General features: G+C 45.9%; 1 protein-coding gene and 1 long non-coding RNA gene across 4 annotated transcripts in view; one reads left to right on the top strand and one right to left on the bottom strand.

The window, feature by feature from the left end:
• The window catches only part of ANTXR1 (ANTXR cell adhesion molecule 1), a 248,285-nt gene that overhangs the window by 118,034 nt on the left and 108,744 nt on the right, over nt 1-21,507 (top strand). For all 3 annotated transcript variants that reach the window (XM_035001390.1, XM_035001391.1, XM_035001389.1), the window contains exon 13: nt 15,220-15,315. In XM_035001390.1, the coding sequence (XP_034857281.1) occupies nt 15,220-15,315 (96 nt within the window). The remainder of the gene's footprint in view (nt 1-15,219; nt 15,316-21,507) is intronic.
• Nucleotides 1-21,507, bottom strand: part of LOC118008025 — a 213,313-nt gene that overhangs the window by 88,881 nt on the left and 102,925 nt on the right. The window lies entirely within an intron of this gene.

The raw sequence follows: 21,507 nt of genomic DNA, 5'->3' as shown, positions 1-21,507 counted from the left end.
ATATTTCTCATCAGTCTGTACTGTGTCAAAAATAAAAGAAACATATGCTGAACAAAACTGATCAGTCACCTCCTTTCCACTATCCACCCCATCCACTGGGGAAAAAGAGAACTCTAGCCTCTCTCCTTTGGAGAGTGGTGGATAGAAAGAGGTCAGGAGCTGATCACCAACCACTTTATCATATAGCCAGTGGTGCTACTGCAGGGCTTATCATAGTTGGGAAAATCTCACATTTTTGGAAATACCAAACAGACATCTAAACCTACTAAACAGACATCAAAGCAAAGTCCTAATGGAAATTAGGAATACTCATGGAAATTAGGAAATACTTAAAATTAGTCAATTATGAAGGAAATACTTAAAATTAGTCAATTATGAAGATGCCACATAGCAAAACTTGTGAATGCAGCTAAAGGGGTTCTCAGAGGGAAATCTGTAGCCTTCAATGTTTGTATTAGAAAAGAAGGAATTTGTAAGTCAATTAGCCAAGATTGAACTCAAAACATTAGAGGACAACAGAGTAAATCCCTCTAAAAAAAGAGAAGGACAAAAGTATGAAAGTAAGAACAGAATAGAAAACAAGACACATAGAGAAGTAACAAAGAAAACTATTAGCTGGGGGCAGGGGAGATGAAAAATAGACGTGTATCCGAAGAACTGTGTTATCACCAGATGGGGCACAGACCACACTTACTCCTGTCACAGGTTGGGACTATGCTGGAGGGAGATCGTTAACCAAGAGAACCAAGAAAACACATGTCGATTGTGCTTATCCCTCACCTACACCTTAGTCTTTCTTCCTATGGAAGCCTTTGTACAAAAATGAATGTAAAATACTGTATATTACACGTTACTCTCCACCATCTTATCATGAGCTAAAATCATGAGCCATGACCTAATCATGAGCCAGATCACTATGAAACCCTCGATTTCTGAGGCTGTTGGCCCTTCCAACACTGTGGTTTATCTGAAGTTTATGGTTCTGCTTTTTCTGGCCACTCACTTCTTGGTATTATACATGTGTCTTCTGTTCTAGATGCCCCCTTTCTAATTTGACAGTTTAAGATATCAGATACCAGAAAACCAAGCTTCTACAATTTGTATATAAAAGAAGAATCTCTAGTCTCTGAATAAGAACTTGAGAGTAAGTGTATGTCCTAAGTACACAATCTTTAGTGAGTGACCAGTGTGTCCATTCATTACTACTCCTGGGTTGTTGGAGCTATTCGGAATGTTTGAGTCTTTTGGGTTGAGCGTTCTGGATTAGTGAATCTAGTGTGAGAGGCACAATTGTAGGAAGAAGTGAACAATTTAAAGAGGGTCCAGGGGCGCCTGGGTGGCTCAGTCGTTAAGCATCTGCCTTCGGCTCAGGTCATGATCCCAGGGTCCTGGGATCGAGCCCCGCATCAGGCTTCTTGCTCAGTGGGAAGCCTGCTTCTCCCTCTCCCACTCCCCCTGCTTGTGTTCCCTCTCTGGCTGTGTCTCTCTCTAATAAATAAATAAATAAAATCTTTAAATAAATAAATAAAATCTTTAAATAAATAAATAAAATCTTTAAATAAATAAATAAATAGGGTCCAAAAAGTGTGTATGAGTGGAGAGGGAGAGGGGGAAAGATGGGGGCGGCAGAGACAAAGAAGAAGGAGGAGGAGGAAGAAGGGGAGAAGGAGGGCAGAAGTAGAAAAGGAGGCACAAGGGAAGGATTGATTAACAGTTTGGGACATAGGGCCAAAAAGAAGAGAGAACCTCAAATGATCTCCTTTCTGCCAACACTGAAATAATTGCCAGCTCCTTAAATGGTTCAAAATTGGCAAAATCCATGGACTAGACTATTACAGAACTACAGGAGACAGCAGCCAAACCAAGGCCATATTATCCCCGGGGGCAACTTATGGACACATTGCACCAAATCACAAGCTGTCCCAGGACTGCTTCTGATCAGGACATGATTTGTGGGACTTCTGATCAGGACATTATTTGGGACTGACATGATTTATATTGTTTGCACTCCCCAAAAGCCAGCAAGCCCTTCTTTCTGCTTCCTGCAGAATGACAAAGTCCCACAAGAGTATATAAACACCTTTGCTTTTGCAAAGCAACCAGCTTCTCCCCTATTCATTAGGAAATTCAGAGGTCAGTGATTTAATTTATATCTCCCTAAAACAAGAGTCCGTCAGCGCCACGAGCAATTATAACTAGCATTCCTTTGCCATTACTGTGGTTGCTAGAACAGATGTTAGCTTGGTCAGTGCCCAAAGCAGTGGGCTTAATGTTTTGTTTCTTTAAAAAAAAAAAAAAATTAAAAAGCATTTGAATAAGTGACAACTAAAATATTCCTGGGTTTCTTTTTTTTTTTTTTTAAAGATTTTATTTATTTATTTGAGAGAGAGAATGAGATAGAGAGAGAGAGCATGAGAGGGGGGAGGGTCAGAGGGCGAAGCAGGCTCCCCGTTGAGCAAGCAGGGAGCCCGATGCGGGACTCGATCCCGGGACTCCAGGATCATGACCTGAGCTGAAGGCAGTGGCTTAACCAACTGAGCCACCCAGGCGCCCTATTCCTGGGTTTCTTTTACACACAACCCAGTGTCAGCAGAACTGCTTCATTTGCAGGCCAAGGAAATATGAAAGGTGCAGCTAAGGCAATTTCTTTTACCTTCATTGCCCCAATTCATGGAATTGGAAAAGGTATCTAAAAGTTCAAGGTTTTGAGAATGCGTATAAAGGTACAAACTCAACTTAAATGAATATCTAACAAATGCTGCTGCTGATAGAATCCAATCGTCAACCTCAGCTGACCTTTACCTGCTGGACTTAAAATTTGTGAATGCATTGATTCCTAATAGATAAAAATGTTTGACGATGATCAAAAATCTGCATTCCATACCTCCTCACTCTAAAGAAAGTGATGTCCGTGCCTACTTCTCGCCTTTGATCACATTTCACTTTCCTTCTGGAATGCCCTTTCTTTGTCTCCACCCACCCAAATTTCACCATGGCTTCAAGGCCTGCCAAGTGCTGCCTGGACCTGCCCCAGGATGCCTCACTGACCTTGGCGAGCCTCCTGAACGCTCTCTGCTCTGAGTTCAAGCACTGTGGCTTGCAGCATCATTTCAAGTTTAACTCCACATACCCTGTGCTGCTCCTTGAGCGAGCCCTGTGAATCAGTCCTGACTTTCTAACTGAACAGTGATGACATCTTACAAGAGTAGAGTCTGACTGTGTTCATCTTTCTGTGTCTCCTGCTGCTGGCTGTATGTTAGAAACTCAACAGAAAATGATTAGTTGGTTTCCAGAGACTCTATAATTCAGTTTAGAGACATAGTTTTGAGGAATCAGTCACCACTGGTAAGCATCTATGTATGTGAGACACCACCCAAATCATAGGCCTGGCTTCTACCTTTCCAAGTTTATAATCAAAGGCAACAGCTAACAGTGTCCAGTAGGTATGCTTACTTGCTGATAATAGGTAATAATGATGCTGACTAATATGGGAGGGATGACCAAGAAAACCAATTAAGCACATACCTTAAATAAAAAGCTACATTAAAGGCAAGGAGACCAGTCCCTGTAATGAAACAAAAAATGGAAATAAGAAATTAGCCTTTCTCTTCCAGTGTCATCGTATTTGAACATTACTAAGGAACTTTCTGTCTAACCCTATTTCAGCAGCCCACTCACAGGAACTAAGGCATTTTGAGTACTAATGAGCTGCATCTTGTCTGAATTATTCTCTAAAAACTGGTTTTGATTAACAAGCTCTATGCATTTTATGGAGAGAAAGAAAGTGCTGAATGAATCCAAGATTTACTTATTATCACCCTTACCATTGTGAGTGAGATGAAGTGTTTCTACTGGCTCAGGGTGACAAGAAGACCAAGATGATGCTGAAAAACCTTGATGGAGTGTCCTTCCATGACAAAGGACCTCCGAGCTCGAATTTGAAGGAGTGTGGCTTCCATCTCCCCTCAATCCCATTACCAATGATGGCTTATCTAAGTCCTTCTGGTTTTATTCACATAAGGCATAAAGTCATAAGATTTATAGCAAACTAGAATTTGCACATCCAAATGATTGCTAGTCCTTCAAAATATTTACCTTGGAAAGCCATATACTTTCTCCAACAACACTGTCACAATGCCAACTATCCTCTGCACTCCTTTGAAATTACCATCACTTCGAAGTTACGGTATTTGAATATCCTCAATAGGGGAATAGGGAAACATCATCCTTTGAAATGAAAACAATCCCTAAAAGTTGTGGGAACCGGGTCTGGTGAATGGTAGCTAATCAAGCTGGGAACCTCCTTGGTGAAAAGCAAAATGTGACTATAAATTGGTTTCAAAAACAGTTCTAAGGGAGGTGTTTCAGGATTGTTTTGAGCAATGGTTGTATCATTGGAGAGTCTCCAGCGTCCAAAGCCACTAAGTTTGGAGGGAATGAGATTCACTTGGATGTGGGGGTTTTGCTATGTTCACCAGAAGAACAGCCTCATTACTTTATAGCCATACTTTTTAAAAGGAGTTCCACTAGGGCTTAGGTAATTCTCACCTAATATTTTTTCTATACTGCCTACTCTGTGGGTTAAGGAATCCAGTGTCTTTGGTGTCTATCAATTTTATTGCCATTTCTAGCCCAGATTACCTCTCAGGTAGCAGGAATGAATCATAATGTTTGATTATGTTTTACCAACATTAGTATTTGCTCACCTTTAATGAGGGCAATTAAATTTGCCATTGGAAAACCCACATGGGTTTCCCTTTTCTTGACACTGGTATGGACATCTGAGGGCCTGTTGTCTCCCAAATAGCTAACCTGGGGCCACCCACTAACACCATAGCTCCAGCCACAGTTAGCAGGAGCCCGTTTACAGGAATCAAATTCATTCGCCTAGACCAAGCCCAGGCACATCAACAGGAACATGACGTGGGCATAGAAGCAAGGGGGCATAGAAAGAGAAATCACATCTATTGAAGGATGGCCATATGCCAGGATCTTTACACCTCTTATCTCATTAAGGATCAAATCAATCCTGGGAAATAGGAATTATCTCAACTTCATATATGTAGAGAAAAGGAAGTTTAAGAGAAGTTGAACAACTTCTCTAAAGTCTACATATTAATATTTTAAAGTCTACATATTAATAAGTAGACGAATTAGGATTTAAATATCTTTTCTTGATTCCAAAGCCCAAGCTTTTGCAGTGAGGTTAGTGAGCTGTTTCCAGCGATGGGGTCTTAGAGAGGCGGTGAGCAGCCTAGGGAAACATCGGTTCCAGTGCCACCTACTAGCGGTTGAAGGCATTAGCCTGCTAAATCCTAATTTCCCCCCACCTAATAAATACTTGAGTGATAAGTCCTTTTATGTTTGAAACACTGTACTATGTCTCCATGTTACAAAGATGGGTAAATTCAGACTTGTGTCCTCTAGGGGCTTACAGTTCAGCGAGAGAGACAAGCCCATAATGATATCATTTCTATAATACACAGTAAATGCTAAGGTAGACGTATAAGATGAGAGCACAAACTCAGAGTTCATTGGTAATGTTTTCTTGTCTGTGTTCCCCACTCAACTTCAAGGTCTGTGATCACGAAGACTATGTCCATCTTTTCTGCCCATGCTTGTAGAGATGCCTAGCACAGAGTAGGTGTTCAATAAGTAGGCAAGGTAGGAATGAATCGGGTGTTGCCTGAGCTAAGATCTGAAAGATGAGAAACAGCTACCCAAGCAATGAAAGGACGAAAGGGTGTTTCAGGGAGAAGAACACAACAGAAGAGTAGAGCGAGGGTGCACACGTTTACTTTTGTCAAAGCACAAAGTGTGAGGAGGGAGGTGGAGAGGAGAGGAGGTTGGAGAAATAAGAGAGGCCTCTCTGTGAAGGGCCTCGAGCCAAGGACCCATCATGGATTCTGGGAATTTGATGGATGCCCTGAAATTGTCATCAAAATTTGTGAGCTTGTGTGTAAACGTGAATGTGTACTTGTGTACATTTCTGGGCAAAGGGGTGTGTCACTTTCATCAAATTCTCAAATGTTATGAAATTGTGCAGACAATGAGGAGCTGTTAGAGCTATCAGAACAACATTTTAGATGGATGAATCTAGATGCTGCTGTAGAGGATGGAATTTGGGGTAGCAAGATAGTGGTGGAAAAACCAGGGAAGAGAGAGCTGCCACTGTCCAGGAAAGAAAGAATAAGTTTCTAACCCTAATTTGCGGTGTTGAGGAGGAGTAGACAGGGACAGATCCAAGAAGAGGTTAGGTTGGTAAGTAGTGCCATTGAATGAGGAGAACTAGCAGACTTGAAGGGGAGAATAAGGAGCTCAGTTTGAACCGTTGACTTTGAGGCATCAGTAAGACCTGCCGGACAGTTGAACGACCCTGACTGCAACCAACACTGCAGACTGAGGAGAGATCTAGGCTAGAGATAAAGAGGTCAGTCCTCAGTATGGAGATGAGGGTTTAAACTCTGAAAGGAAATGAGACAGCCCGTGGAGAGTGGCACAAAGAAACCAGCACAGACCGAGAGTGCATCCACGGGTTGCATGACATTGTAGATAGACTGAATTGTACACCTTGAGAAATGGTTAAAATGGCACATTTCATTTGTATATTTTTACTATGATTTTTTGAAGTGAATTTAAGAAGTAGACATGCTTCAAGCAAAATAAAAACTATATACTTTTCCAAAAAACAAAAAAATGGATCCGTGGTCCATGCAAATATTTAAGGGACTGAATATAGGGAGCAGCCCCTGAGGAAGGTGGATAAGGGATCATCAGAGAGGAGGAAGGAGGCTCAGGAGAGTCCAGTACTAGTCACAGACGCAGGGAGAATAGAACTCCAATAAAATGCAGGGTGGGTTGGGTGGAGAAGTTAGATAATCGCTAAAGTTGCTTCGAGAAATAATAGGATATATAAGCTATGAAAAAGAGAGAGAGGGAGAGAGAATCTTGGTCTCTGAAGCTTGCCCATCCAGAACTTCTCAGCAGCAATAAAATGACTAAAATTTCATCTTACAAAATAAAACTTGCCCATGTTCCACCAGTTTTGTCTGAGCAGGAAACAGAGCTCAGAGCAGCTGCTCAGGATAGTTCTGAATTCCACTTCAGAGCCCTGGAATGTGACACCTCCCAAGCGCCAGCCCATGTCCTGGGAGGGAGGAAAGCAACCTGGAGCTGAGGGGGCTGCAACACGGGATGCAAGGCCCCCCCCTTGCCTCCATGGGACCTCTCATCTGAAGAAGACAAGTCTCTTGATCTCTGCACATTTCCCTCTCTCCGGGACGGCCTCTTCGGGATTTAGAACCAGCAGGCTGCCATGAGATGGCAAGGTCATAGACCAGAGCTGCCCCTGGAGAAAGGGTCACTTTCCCTTGAGGGCTTCAAACACAGCCTCACTCAGTAGCAGAGACGAAGGGCCAGGGGTCAGGGTGGAGGGCGGAGATGAAGAGGGGCCACTGGGTAGCCTCACGCCATCGCCACCCGCCTCGCTGCGTCCTGGCGTGCCCTATGGCATCATCGGTCACCAACTGAATCCAGGGACATCTCATTGCCAGCTTTTAAGAAGCTCGAATGGATCACCAGCTATTTTCTTGTCATATTTTTGGCAGAGTCTGGCTAATGGCCCTTCAATGTGGCAGAATAAACCTGCTAATTCATTCTTTCATGTTAAATGTTGAAAAGCTAGCCTAGTCTAACCACGTGAAGGGATCTGATCTCTTCAGTAGTTCGCGTTAATACGCGGATCTACAAAACCTGGCAGAGATCCTAGAACAACAGCTAACCCACCGCCGTCAGTGAGGGCTCTCAGAACCCCTCGGTTAATAATCTATGTGTGCTGTGGTCAGACCTTATCGTTACCATTGCCATGGCCCGTCCTGGGTGATGTGGAAAGAAGATATATTGGCGGGGCCACTGTGGTGGAGGTAACAAAGCATAGAATGCTTTCTTTATATGACTCACACAAATGAGACGCCCCCAAAATGATAGGTGAACCTCACTATTGCCTTTAGTATTGTAGGCTAAAGACTGAGGGTAGCAGCAAATAGGCTGGAAACTGAAGTCCAGAATTAAATAGGTTTGCCAGTCTCGCCATGGGCATGGGGCCTGCACAGGGAAGACTTAGAGCCAGGAGCAGAGTTACCCGGCAGCTGAGCTTTGAGCTGCAAGGTTGCTGACTTGAATGGGTCCCTCCTACTCCTCCTAAGGCCCTGGGAGGGGCCCTCATAATTTTGCATTTATATTCTTATGTTCTTTCTCTTAAAGAGGCTCCCCCAAATTGTGTAAGCATCGGGCCTCCCAGCAACACCAGCTTCAACCCTGTGGGAGCAGCATGCTCTGGGAGGGACAGGGAGAACAGATAGCATCGTGCTTGGTTCACTCAGGCCTTCTTCATTGAAAGAGTAAAGGGGAAGAGAAGGTCTGCACACACAGGGTGCCCTCGACATGGAAGGACACACAGGAGTGGGGAAGAATGCTCCCTCCTTAACCGACGCTTAACCGGCGTGCAAGGCCCCCCCCCCCCCCCTCAATGGGACCTCTCATCTGAAGAAGACAAGTCTCTTGATCTCTGCACATTTCCCTCTCTCCAGGATGGCCTCTTCGGGATTTAGAACCAGCAGGCTGCCATGAGATGGCAAGGTCATAGATCAGAGCTGCCCTTAACCGTCCTTAACCGGCTACATAATGAGCCATGCAGGGCATTGGGCAGAATCCCAGTCCAAACCCAACCGCGAGATGTGGGATAGCACAGTTTCTCTAAGCTGAGCGTCCCCCAATCTCCCACTGATTCCTTTCAATGTTAACCTCTTCTCTTTACCATGGCAACCCCCAAAACAAAACAGAAAGGAGGAGCAGTGCTGGATGCTCTATGGTCCCGAAGCCTGCCCCTCTCTCTCTCTCATCAGCATACAAAACGGGCCCAGACACAATCCCTCCCCGTCGTGCCCTGCATCAGAAATCCAAAATTACCTACAACCTACCAAATAAGAGATGCCCTCATTCGGTGAGCTGGGAACAGAAGGAATAAAAGAAAGCTAGGAGGCGGGCATTTGGCCTTTCAAGCCAGGCAGCCTTCAGGGATGGTCACTCTAACAACCATAACCTGACCAGAGGGAAGGAGCAGGGCTGAGCACCACCTGCCCTTGGGTTTAAGAAAGCATAAAACTATTCACCGAAGAAAACAGATGATTTCCCCCCTCCACCCCCCGCAACTGGAAGAGACACCACCTCATTCTGCTCGCTTTCCCACCTGCCTTGCAGCCCTAGTCACACATCCCGAGCCCCCCACCTCCTGCCAAATATTTTTCTAATTGAAGAACCATGTTGATTTTTTTAAACTTTCTTTTCCCTTTTTAAATAAAACAAGAATTTAACTCTCATTGATATTTAGGCTGTTGGAAAAATAACAATGGTAGGAATCAGTCTTTGGCTATTTATCTGTTGGCTTTTTTCCCTCTGAAATCTTTTGAAGGTTTCTGGAAAATTACAACGCAGGGGCTACCCAGCAAAGACAGGCATCAGAGTCAGAGTTTGCTAAGCAAGTCAGCTTCTGCTCTCACTTTGGTCATAGAATCAGGTCCCTACCCCAGATTTTCCCTCCCCAGTGAGGACTCTCAGAGGGCTTGGAGTATGCATCTGCATCAGCCTGGAGGCTGATACCTGCTGGAATTATGAGTTCTCAGAAGCCACCTTGCCGCCTGCCATCCCCTAGCCATCCTCGACACACCTGTGCAGGCACAATTCTGTAACTGGAGTCACTGACTTAAATGACCCCACTCAGCCCTGTGGTGCAAGCATGTGGGCCTAGGGGTCTCTTCAGTCCTGACCCCCCTTTGCCCTGGAGAAGGGGGAGAGCAGAGACTGAGCCCACACACCTGTCCTAAGTCAGGCTGAGAGGAATAGTCAGCCCATGACCCTCCTAGAATTATCCAGCAATAAGCTTTGGGGAATAGGCCAATAGATAGTGAGCTGGGACACAGGAGGGCAAGTCAGTGGCCAGAGCCCAATGAGTCAAGGCAATTGGTACGAGAGTAAAGGAACGGAGCCAGGCTCTGGGGCACTAGGTTACAGCATGTGGGCTCTGAAACATTGCACACACCTCTCAGCCAACAGCAGAGCCTGATCCTTAGCACCCAAGGGGGTTCTTTATTTTGGGACTTGGGAAGGATGCAAAAGAACTGGTTTAGAATAAGTGACTAATTTCATGACTAAAGCAAATGCCATTTACTAAACAGTGCAGATGTGTATGAATTTGGATACTACATACTGATACACATCCAACAGGTTACATGGGGCCATCCTTGCATGAGTTATCAATCCCACTTCATAAGGTTATTGGTTGAAACTCCAAGCCAAGACTCTAAGGGAAAGGCGGGCTCTGCTGTTGGTCCTCGTCGCCTTCTGACTTCACTCTGAAATACAGTCTCACCCATGTGACACGCTGATCCACACCGGGCCACGTGGGTGAAGCTTCCATGGGAGCAGATACAGCCATTCCAAATATGGTCTCCATCTCTCACGCAGCCTCTTACGGTTTAGCCTTTAAAGTGTGGATATTTCTTAAGTGAATTTTTAAAAAGATTTTTTTTTTTTAATTTTAGAGATAGACAGCATGAGTGGGAGGGACAGAGAGAGAGAGAGAATCTCAAGCACACTCCACACTGAGCAGGGAGCCTGACCTGGGGTTCCATCCCAGGACCCTGAGATCATGACCTGAGCCAAAACCAAGAGTCAGACGCTTAACCGACTATGCCACCTAGGCACCCCTCTTCAGTGAATTTTTATCGATCTGATAAATATCAATCTGATATTGTGATAGTTGAGTGGGAGGAGAGTGAGGTTCTAAGATCAGACTATGAAGGTTCAATTCCAGTTTTGCAACATTAAAATTGTGGGCATCTAAATATGTATGTAAGTGGTATATGGAAGGTCTTGGGTAAGTTACATACCTTCGCTGAGTTTCCATTTTCCTTCCCCGCAAAATGGGAAGAATGATTCCTAGAAGACTGCTTTAACAAGGCGCACTTAATTAAATGAGATAATATATATATAACACTTTGCAGAGCGCCAAGAATGTAGACAGCACGCAATAACGGTCAGCTATTGTTAGTAATATTAGTAATGAACACATCCGTGAAAATGCAAAAGTTTCGGAAGGGTGACCCTCTAAAAGGTCATCCTGGAAGAACTAGAAAAGCATTTCTGCAGTCCTCCACCTGAGCCTTTGACCCCCTGTCTTTCCCTCCTGGAGTCCATACTCTAGAATGTCGATAGCATTTGTTCCTGAGAAACAAATCTGAAAACAGTGCCCGCCCCCGCCCCCAGGTCCCTCGGCTCAGAATAGAAGCCATGCTCCTCCGCTGGGCTTGCATGGCCTCTGACAGTGAGGCCCGCAGCCCTTTCACTCCCACCCCATGCCCTGCAGAGCAGGAGTGCCAACCTCTCCTCCACCCTCCGGGGCCAGAGCCCCAGTGCCATCTCCTCTCTGGAGTGGTACCTCCCCAGCCCTCGGTTCCTAGCACTTGTCGAGAGCAACAGCCTGCTGGTTAAACTGTGGGGTGTGCAACCGAACAGCCCACATTAAATTCTGGTTTCTTCCTGTGACCTAGGGCGGGTGTCTTCACCTGTCCTTGCCTCAGGAATTTTATCTCTGAGAGAAATAATATTATTAAATTCATCTGGTTGTTAATGAAAATTAAATGAGCTAGCCTAGGGAAAGCCTGTTAGTACATAGAAAGAACAGTCTTTGGCACATAGTAAGTGTTTAATATGTATTAGTTCTACGAATAACGATTATCACCCTCATTGTCGTCATCATCCTTATTCCACCAGAATGTAAATTCTTTAAGAGTGGAGACCGTCTATATTGTTCAATATCTGACACATAAGGTGCTGGGTATACCGCTGTTGAATAACACGCAGCCCCCTGCATGCGGTTCATGGTTTATACAACTTCCTCGGCAGACCGTGAGCACCTGGGTTCTGTCTAATCGATCCCGCATCCCCGAGGTCAGCTCAATGGGCACAGAACAGATGGTCAATAAACGTTTGCTGAATAAGTATGTGAAGGACCCTCTGGGTTGCACGTACATGTTATCTCCCAGGAAAACATTGGCTTCGGGTCTAAGTTTATCAAAAATTCCTGCCGTGTGTTTGATGGTGACTCTTTCGCACTGGGTATATATGTTAATGGTGGTGGTAAGTGCTAGAAAAGCAGGCAGTGCATTGGGAACTGTATCCCTGGCTGTCTCCAGAGCAGGACAAAGTCCCGCCAGGAGCTCCTGGCCCTGTGGGTTCCCACTCCCCTCATCGCACCTTACCCCTTCCTGAGCCCCACGGCTGTGCCCCTCCTCCTCCCCCTCCTCCTCTTCCTTCTCTTCCCCCTCCTCCTCCCTTTCCTCCTCCTCCTCCTTCTCCTCCACCTCCTCCCCTTCCTCCTCTTTCTCCCTTCTTCTCCTCCCCCTTTCCCCTCCTCTTCCTCCTCCTCCCCTTTCCCCTCCCCGTCCTCCTCCCCATCCCCCCCCCACCCCATCCACTACAGCCCAGGAGAGCTGCAGCTTGTAAGGGGCGGACCCAGCCTGGCTGCCAGACACAGGTGTGTCTCACCCCAGGAAGTCTTCCCTGGGGCAGAAGCCTCCTCTCTCCCCTTGCAGGCCAGGCAGGTCCTTCTCCCTCCTTGCTTCACAGGAAACCTTCTCCTTCTTCCAGAAAGAAGTAAAAACTTTTCCCCACAATAGCTGAGCCTTTCTGCTTCAGTTCCTCTATCTAAAGGGAAAAATAAAATCAGGAGCAGGGAGATTGAGTATAATGGGAATAAATGAAATCTGTAAGCTTCACTAAATTACAACTCGATACTAAAACACTGCTGTTTTATGAGCCTCTCAGTAACCAAACCTATTTATTGTTCTAAGTGCCCTCAGATTTATGATCTGCAATGCCCACCGTGTTTGCTGTGGTGAGGACACGGGGGGAGGGCGAGGCGCAGCGCCGTGTGTTGGACATGATAGCTTCCGTGCCAGGGGCCCGCCAAGTCTGCAGGCACCTTACGTGGCTCCTTCGTCCTGCCGGCAATGCAGTGGGGCAGCTGAGGTTGGGTGTCTCCATTTATGGGTGCGGAATGCAGAGACTGAGGGGTTAAGAGTTATCCTTGCCTAGCAGTAAGTTTGGGAAACGCTCATGATTTCCTTGAGTCCTTGCCGAGAGCATCCCTCTCTGCATGGATGTTATGGGTCCAGCGGCAGCCTCTCCAGCGTGGCCATGTCCATCCTCTGGCACCTGTGCTCCCTCCGCACCCACTGCCCAGCCCCGCACCCCCACCTGTGAGGCTGCGCCTCCCTCAGGGGCACTCCGGCACTCCCGAGCCTTGGCTGGGCTGGACCAGGGTGTTCAGTTCCCTGGCTTTTTCATCAAAGACATTCCAAGGAGTAAGAGCTGCCTTTAAACGGCTTCCAGGAACCCCCGCTGAGCACTCAGAGTGGGAGAGAGTCAAGTCCCAAAGCTTCCATTAACCTGCTGCACTCCCCTGAACAGGCCGCCCAACCTTGCTCCTCCTCGATGGGCTGGGGGGTGAGGGGCAGCTCTGAGAATCTGATGATGCGGTCAGCGGTCACCCCTGAAGACACAGGTCATGGTGATCACAGGTGTAATTTGGAGAGGGTCACAAGCTTCCATCCCCTTGAGCCCCTCTGTGTACCCCATAGGTCCACGGGCCCTGGGTAAGAGCATCTGGGCCAGGTGAACTCATACACCAAAGTGGGGAGCCCCAAGGACAGATTTTCAAAGAACAACTTCAGTAGTGTATCTTCTTACTACAAATTGTTAAAAAAAAAAAAAAAAAGGCAGATTTAAAAAAAAATTTTTTTTTTGACAGAGAGAAAGACAGCAAGAGAGGGAACACAAGCAGGGAGAGTGGGAGAGGGAGAAGCAGGCTCCCCACTGAGCAAGGAGCCTGATGCGGGGCTTGATCCCAGGACGCTGGGATCATAACCTGAGCCAAAGGCAGACACCCAACGACTGAGCCACCCAGGTGCCCCAAAAGACAAATTTTTTTTAAAGAAAATTACCGTAAACCCACTACCCGCAAAACCACTATTAATACTTCAATAAATACCCCTCAGTCTTTCTCTCTCACTCCTGACATTTATACATAAATCCACTCATTATATCAGGAATGTTTTCTCATGACTCATTTAAATATTATTTGGAAACAATGTGTACATGGTAATCAATGGCACAGTAGTTCTATAATGTATTATTAGCCGGTCCTTAATTGAAAACATTTAGGTGCGACCATACCTGATCATTTTGGGGGGCTAAAAGTGGAATTTCCAGCTTTGCTCAGAAAGAGTACCATGACAATACCTGTGACGATCTGCTCCTCAACCTGCCCGCTCCCCGCACCCCCCAAAAGTTGTGCCCATTTCCACTCCCGGCAGCTGGGAGCAAGGGCAGGTGGAGGAGACTTAAACCGGCTTGCGTGAACTGGCAGCTGTAGAATCCCGACCAGGAGCGGGATCTCTGTTTGCCAAAAGCTAACCGCCATCGCAGGCCGCGGCAACCGTGTCTACTTTCAGGACCAGCCTTGGCACGTTTCGAAATGGGCACGATTTGTCTTGGGCGCCTGCCTCACCCCCTGGCCCCAACTTGACAGCCACTTGATCTGACAGCGTAGCTGACTCAGCCACCACTCCCCTTGCCTCCCAGGTTCTGTACCAGCCGCTCCCCGCTCCCTCCCTAGAATCCATCTGCTTTATCTAGACTCTGCAGCATGAATCAGTGACGGGCATCTCTGTGAACGAGGCCGGGGGAGCAGGCTGAATCCTGAGTAGAAGGCAGGGCAGGAACAGCAGAGCCAGAGAGTAGGGGCATGTCACCAGGCAGCAGGTGACGGGCCAGAGGCATGGTGCCATCACAGGCCACCTCAACATCCCGCTGCGCCTTCCCTGGCTCTCGCATGGTTGGTCCTTCAGCACGTTGTCCGAAGAGAAGAGCGAGGCCTTCTGAAAGGACAAATCCTTTCTCGTGAGAATTGGCTACGTGGAGTGTGTTGCCCAGAATGCTGGGCAGAGTTCCAACCATTTGTTTGGCAAGCTGTCCTCTTCTCTGGGGGGCCCCAAATCTGCATATTGGGGATGGGAGGGCGGGGAGGGGGAGGCTCCAGGTGTCGCTGGTCACACACGTGGCCTGCCCCACTGCTGACCATCTTCCTTCTTGGCCCCGCAGTCCGATGGCTCCATCCTGGCAATTGCCCTGCTGATCCTGTTCCTGCTGCTGGCCCTGGCTCTCCTCTGGTGGTTCTGGCCCCTCTGCTGCACCGTGGTAAGTGCCCAAGCGCGTCCTCCCCACCCCAGGCCTCCGGCAGAAGGTGACACAAGGTTAACAGGACCATGAGGAGGAGAGGTTGGCAAAAGAAACAATTTAAAGATTAAGGACAAATTTTGCATTATTCATACAATTTATACAAAGTTGGCATAAACCGACATTGCTCAGTGGAACCACAAGTCATTAGGAATCAGTATGGGTTAGGGAGTGAGATGGCCGGTGGGCACAGCCTTTACGTAGGGCAGCCGAGGGGGCCGCTCTGGTTCCGGTGCTTGGAAGGACCCACAGAATACTGTAAATGATGAGTGGTATTTGACAAGCATCACACACACACACACACACACACACACATTGTGAGTTGCCCTAGCTGATATTCTTCCAAGGCCACGCTAGCCTCAGCAGCTAGTCTGTCCAACTGAGAGAGCGCCTTTGGCCTCTTTATATTTAACAAGCCTGAGTGACACCCGCCTTTATTTCATTATTTTTAGCTAACATTTATAGGATGCATCTACCGTGTGCCCAGCACTAGTCTAAGCACTTCGGCTACAAGAGCAATACAAATCTGTCTCCTCCCCATCATCGCCAGCAGGAGCCACCACATGGCTCTAGCCAATGTCTCCCCAGATAGCTTTGGGCCTGGAATAACCTGCCATCAACTGCGGCACCCAATGAAATGTGCCTGTTTATCAATTTTTGTTCCCTGGCCCCTAGGCTAGGAAAAGTGCAAACAAAGTAATATCCAAATGAAAAAAAAAGATCGCTTTCACGTGCCTAATTCCTGCCTTTCTGCAAATCAGAGCAGGCACAGTAAAGCCCAGGTGAGTTTGAAGTGAGCACTGTTCTGCCGCCCAGCATCTTCCATTCCCTGTATCTTAGTTCTTCCATGGAGAGTCCCGTGGGGGAGAGAGTGAGCCTCTCCAGGCAAGAACTTTTCTTCATTTTCCCTTGAGCATTCAGTACATAGTGCAAGGGAGGGAACTCACATCTGTGTATGCAACTGAGCTCAGCAAGGGCCGAAAACTCAGAGAGCACTGGACTCGAAAAGGTGGGGAGAGAGCTTTGAATGACATTTTATAAAGAGGTGGTAAAGGAAGGAGATGAGAAGCTTGACCAGAATGTGGATCCATGTGGCAGGGACTTCTGGAAAGAAAAGAGGCTCTTGCACCCGCAGAGGCCCTGGGTGTTGAGGGAAAGAGACCACTTTCAGTGGATCAGAACATGTGTGTGGAGGAGGGACCCAGGACAGGCACAAGCCTCGGGTCAGCTAGTGCAAGCCAGACTGGACCGATTCACCCAGACTCCACACACATTCTTCCGACAGCAGCCCCGAAAGTTAAAAGGTGTTTTCAGTCCTTAAGGCTGCACAACCGTTTTATTTTGAGGGTAAAAAAAACCCATGAGTCAGCTAAGGTGCTTTCCATGGTGATTCAAAAACAAGCACATTTTCAAGACTGAAATTCTGAGAGGGGAAAAAAAAAAACCCCAACAAACCTTTGCAGCGGGCTCTTAAAGAAAGGGGTGGCCAGGGGTGGAGGTAATGGTGGCCTTGAACAGCAGGGCTCCTACTGTCATAGGCGCCACCCCAGTGCCTTTCATTCTCAAAAACGGGTACTTCTGGGTGGCGACAGCTAGGAACAATAGGACAGCTAGCAGCGCTCCATCACTTACCAGCTGTGTGATCTTGGGCAAGTTACCTAACCTCTCTGTACCTCAGTTTCTTCAATTGTATAATGAGGAGCATAAGAGCACTGACTCATGGGTAGAGGGTGAAGCTTAAAAGAGTGCATGTATATACTGCTTAGAGCAGTAACCTGCACATAGTAAATGCTGTGCAGTGTTATCAATATTAAAAAATATTTACTATAATAGGAATATATTCCTGTATTCCTATATTTTCATAGAATTCCATTTATATTGGCAGGAAATGTCTCTTCTTTCTAGTTTTATTGACATATGATTGACATATAATGTTGTATAAGTTTAAGGTACACAACATAATGATTTGATACATGTATCTATTGCAAAATGTTTACTGCAATAAGTTTGATTGACATCCATCCTCTCACATAGTTACAAATTTTTTTCCTTGTGACGAGAACTTTTAAGATTTACTCTCTTAGCAGTTCTTAGCAACTATCAAACATACCATACAGTATTCTTAGCCATGGTCACCCTACTGTCCATTAACAAGATACGCTACATGTAACATGATATGATTAACAAGATGGGTTAATGGACAGTAGGGTGACCATGGCTAATAATACTTCACCCAGTTCCCTCTCCTCCTACACCTCCAACCCCACTTCTGGCAACCACAAATAAGATCTGTTTCTAGGAGTTTTGTTTTGTTTTGTTTTGAATTCCACATGTAAGTGATATCACATAGTATTTGTCTTTCTCCATTTGACTTACTTCATTTAGCATAATGCCCTCAAGGTGTGTCCAGGTTGTTGCAAATGGCAGTTCCTTCCTTTTTATGGCTGAATAATATTCCATTGTGTACGTGTACTACAGTTTCTTTATCCAGTCATCTGTCGATGGACACTTGGGTTGTTTCCGTGTCTTGGCTGTTGTAAGTAAAGTTGCAGTGAACATGGAGGTGCAGATACTTCTTCAAGATCATGGTTTTATTTTCCTCTGGAGATCTACCCAGAAGTGGGACTGCTGGATCATATGGTAGTTCTATTTTTAATTTTTCATGGAACCCCCATGCTCCAATTTACATCCCCACCAATAGCGCACAAGGGTTCCCTTTACGCCACATCCTCGCCAGTGTTTGTTATCTTTTGTCTTTTGATGGTACCCGGCCCTCTACCTGGTATGAGGTGATATCTCGCTGCGGTGTTAATTTCCAGGGAAATGTCTCTGAGTTAACATCTTTCATTACTGGAAGCAGTGTCACCCAAGGCCGGATTGTTTTGCAACATTCAAAATATTTTTCAATGAATTTCCCTGCTTAAGTCCATGTTGCTTTGGAAGGTGGCCAAAATGTGTTAATGTGATCTGATTTTGTAAGTCCCAAAGGATTTCTTTACAAGGGAAGATCTTGGAGATTAATTTTCCTGTGTATCATGTCTATAAAAACTGCCTTCACTCCTATTTCTGGAAGCTGGCCAGAGCTCTGATGCTTAGTATGCCCCCGAAAACTATTTGTTGACCACTGACTCTCTTGAAGAATGATGGTGTCTGAGGAGACAGGATAAAGTCATGTGTTTTCTAAAGGGAGTACACAGGAAGGAGGGCAAACACCACCTCCCCGCCCCGTGCCCCCATCCCAGGATCCTGGTTCTGAGGATGCAGGACGTTTCTCTCCCTTGAGGGACAACACCCCTACCCACAGTTCTGGGACTGGCAGAGGGCATCCTTGTGAATGATGGTCCTGAAACCTTCCTCTGTCACTCCCCCTACCCTGCCCCAAGTGCAGGGGATGCCCCATGACCTGGTACAAAAACTGCATCGTGATGATGGGAAACAGCCAGGGAGCAGAAGGGTCTTGTGAAATGTGGAGTACGAGAGGCTTGTCTCTGTTACAAAGTTTTCTCCAGGAGTAATGTACAAAATATTTAACAATCGTATAAGGCTCCCACCCAAACTGAGCCAAACATTAACCCTTTAGTGGCTGGCTATGGGGCCGGGGTGGGGGGCAGTCCACAAAATCCTGGGGCAGAAGGGCAGGGACTCGGGTTGCTATTTACTAATCATAAAGAGCAATGGGCGCCTGGGTGGCTCAGTCATTAGGCGTCTGCCTTCGGCTCAGGTCATAATCCTGGGATCCTGGGATCGAGTCCCATATCGGGGTCCCTACTCAGAGGAAGCCTGCTTCTTCCTCTCCCACTCCCCCTGCTTGTGTTCCCTCTCTCACTGTGTCTCTCTCTGCCAAATAAATAAATAAAATCGTCAAAAAAATAAAATAAAATAAATATTATTAAAGTGTAACGACCAGTATGACCAGACCAGACATAGTGGTTACTATCAGGCCTGCCCTCTGCCTCATCATCCTTGCTTCCTGCTGGCCCTGTCTGGAAGAAGACATGTGAAGGGTGACCAGCGCTCCCCATTGCATTCTGCCTTTCCTCCAGGACCCCATGCCCATCTGGGCTCTTATCTTTCAGCTAGATGGAACCTGGGGTAACTTACTGCCCACATAGCAGAGTAGAATCTCTCAGTCATGACTGATGAAGAGAGAGAAGTAATAGGCCAGATCCTGGATCAAAACCTTTTAGTGTGGGGCGCCTGGGTGGCTCAGTCGTTAAGCGTCTGCCTTCGGCTCAGGTCATGATCCCAGGATCCTGGGATCGAGCCCCGCATCGGGCTCCCTGCTCAGCTGGGAGTCTGCTTCTCCCTCTCCCCCTGCTTGTGTTCCCTCTTTCGCTGTGTCTCTCTCTGTCAAATAAATAAATAAAAATTAAAAAAAAAAAAAAAAAAAAAACCTTTTAGTGTTCCCCAGCCTGGCCCTCGGGATCCCCAGGTAAAACTTTGGCTTCTAAGATTCCTACGTGTATTCACTAGCACAAAAACACCCGCACTGAGGGAGAGCCAGGTACCGGACTGCACATGCCAGACTTATTTGCATTTTCAAAAAGAGAATTCAAGGGTCAGTATTTTACCAGAAGGAAATAAAGCCCTGCGTCAGTCCCACAAGGGGCATCACGGTACCCTTTAAGTCATGCAGTGGCCACTCCATCCACTCGTCAGTTTGGTCCAATAGTATTGAAATCTCTCAATTGAACTCAAAAAAGTAGAAGATTAGGAAATGAAAATAAGAAGAGGATCCCATGAGGAAAAAAAGAGCTGAAATATATTAGAAGAGTAAATACTGTGAATGGCTTGAATGTGTAGAGAAAAAAGTCAACAGTGAATCAGTGATATGAGAGCACTGAACTATTCTAGAAAATGCAGGCAGTCCTGCATTTCATAAATTACATGGAGGTTACATGTAATGTCTCATATGCATCAAATTGCATAACAAAAGACATTTATATCGGTTTCTTAAATAAAATCGTAGAAATGTGCCCATGTTATTGGGAGGTTAATGGTATATCAGGAACTCCAGGTAAAAAGATTTTGCCATATTTTGCCAGATGAAAAAATTCTGAAGACTGGTTGCATAACAGTGTGAATAAACTTAACACTATTGAACCATATACTTAAAAATTGTTAAGATGATAAGTTTTAGGTTATGTGTTTTTTATCACTATTAGAAAGAAAACAAAAGAGATCTTGTTATAAAGTTACAATTCTTCTGAAATCCAATTAAACCATGCTATTTAGGTGAGATCAAATCGTTATATTTCTGTTCAAATAAAGGCAAATATTTTTATTCAGTTTGTAGGGAGAGGATAGTGTGCATGCATCCAGAGTTTCTCCCTACATAAGCAAAATTCTGCTCTCTTTTGTTTTTAATGCTTTTGTAGGTATCTTATGAACAGTTTTTAAAGCAGTGTATAAAAGATCATGTTTAATTCACTTTACTGAATTTCAAAAACAGTTCAACAAATTAAGTCCCTTTGACATCTCCAATGACAAATTGCAAGGGGCAAAAATTAATCAAGAACTTGATATGCCTTACTGAAATAAAAATAAAGTCTTCAAACAATGCTTTCCACACCTTTAAGCATAACATTTAATTGGTAGGGCCAGACAGCCAAGCTTAACATCAACAAAGGGAATTACAGATGGTTTGTTTAATAGAAACCTGACTGGTGCAAGCAGCGTCTTAGCCATGCATCTTGGGCCTAGACTCATCATGCTTTCTGGATCCCTTTCTAGCCTCCACCCATTCCCATCTGGACACTCCTCACTCTGTAGCTTACGAGATTATTCCTGACAGGCACACAGAGCTCTGTCATGGCCTGCCCTCACCTCTGGAGCTCTGCACCCCACACCCCACACCCCACACCACACACACCCAGTCTGTTCTCATCTCTGCCTTGCTTCGTGGCTCCCCTCATCCCTGCCACGCTGGCCTTCCCACTTGCCTTATAACCCAGACACCACCATCCCCATGCCTGCTGGGTGAAACGAGGAGAGGCGAGCTGTCATTAAAGACAACTGGGTTCCAGTACGTATCTTCCTCTTCACTTACAGGATCGCGCCAATCCCTCCACCTTAATTTCCTCACCTGTAAAATTTAAACACTGGAACCATATTGTCTCTAAAGTTACTTCTTTATATTCTTACCTCCTATAA

Source organism: Mirounga leonina, unplaced genomic scaffold, assembly GCF_011800145.1.
Source record: "Mirounga leonina isolate KUSES-001 unplaced genomic scaffold, KU_Mleo_1.0 Mir_125, whole genome shotgun sequence".
Taxonomy (NCBI): Eukaryota; Metazoa; Chordata; class Mammalia; order Carnivora; family Phocidae; genus Mirounga; species Mirounga leonina.
The sequence above is the reverse complement of the archived record's forward strand: the minus strand, read 5'-3'. Positions and strand labels throughout refer to the sequence as shown.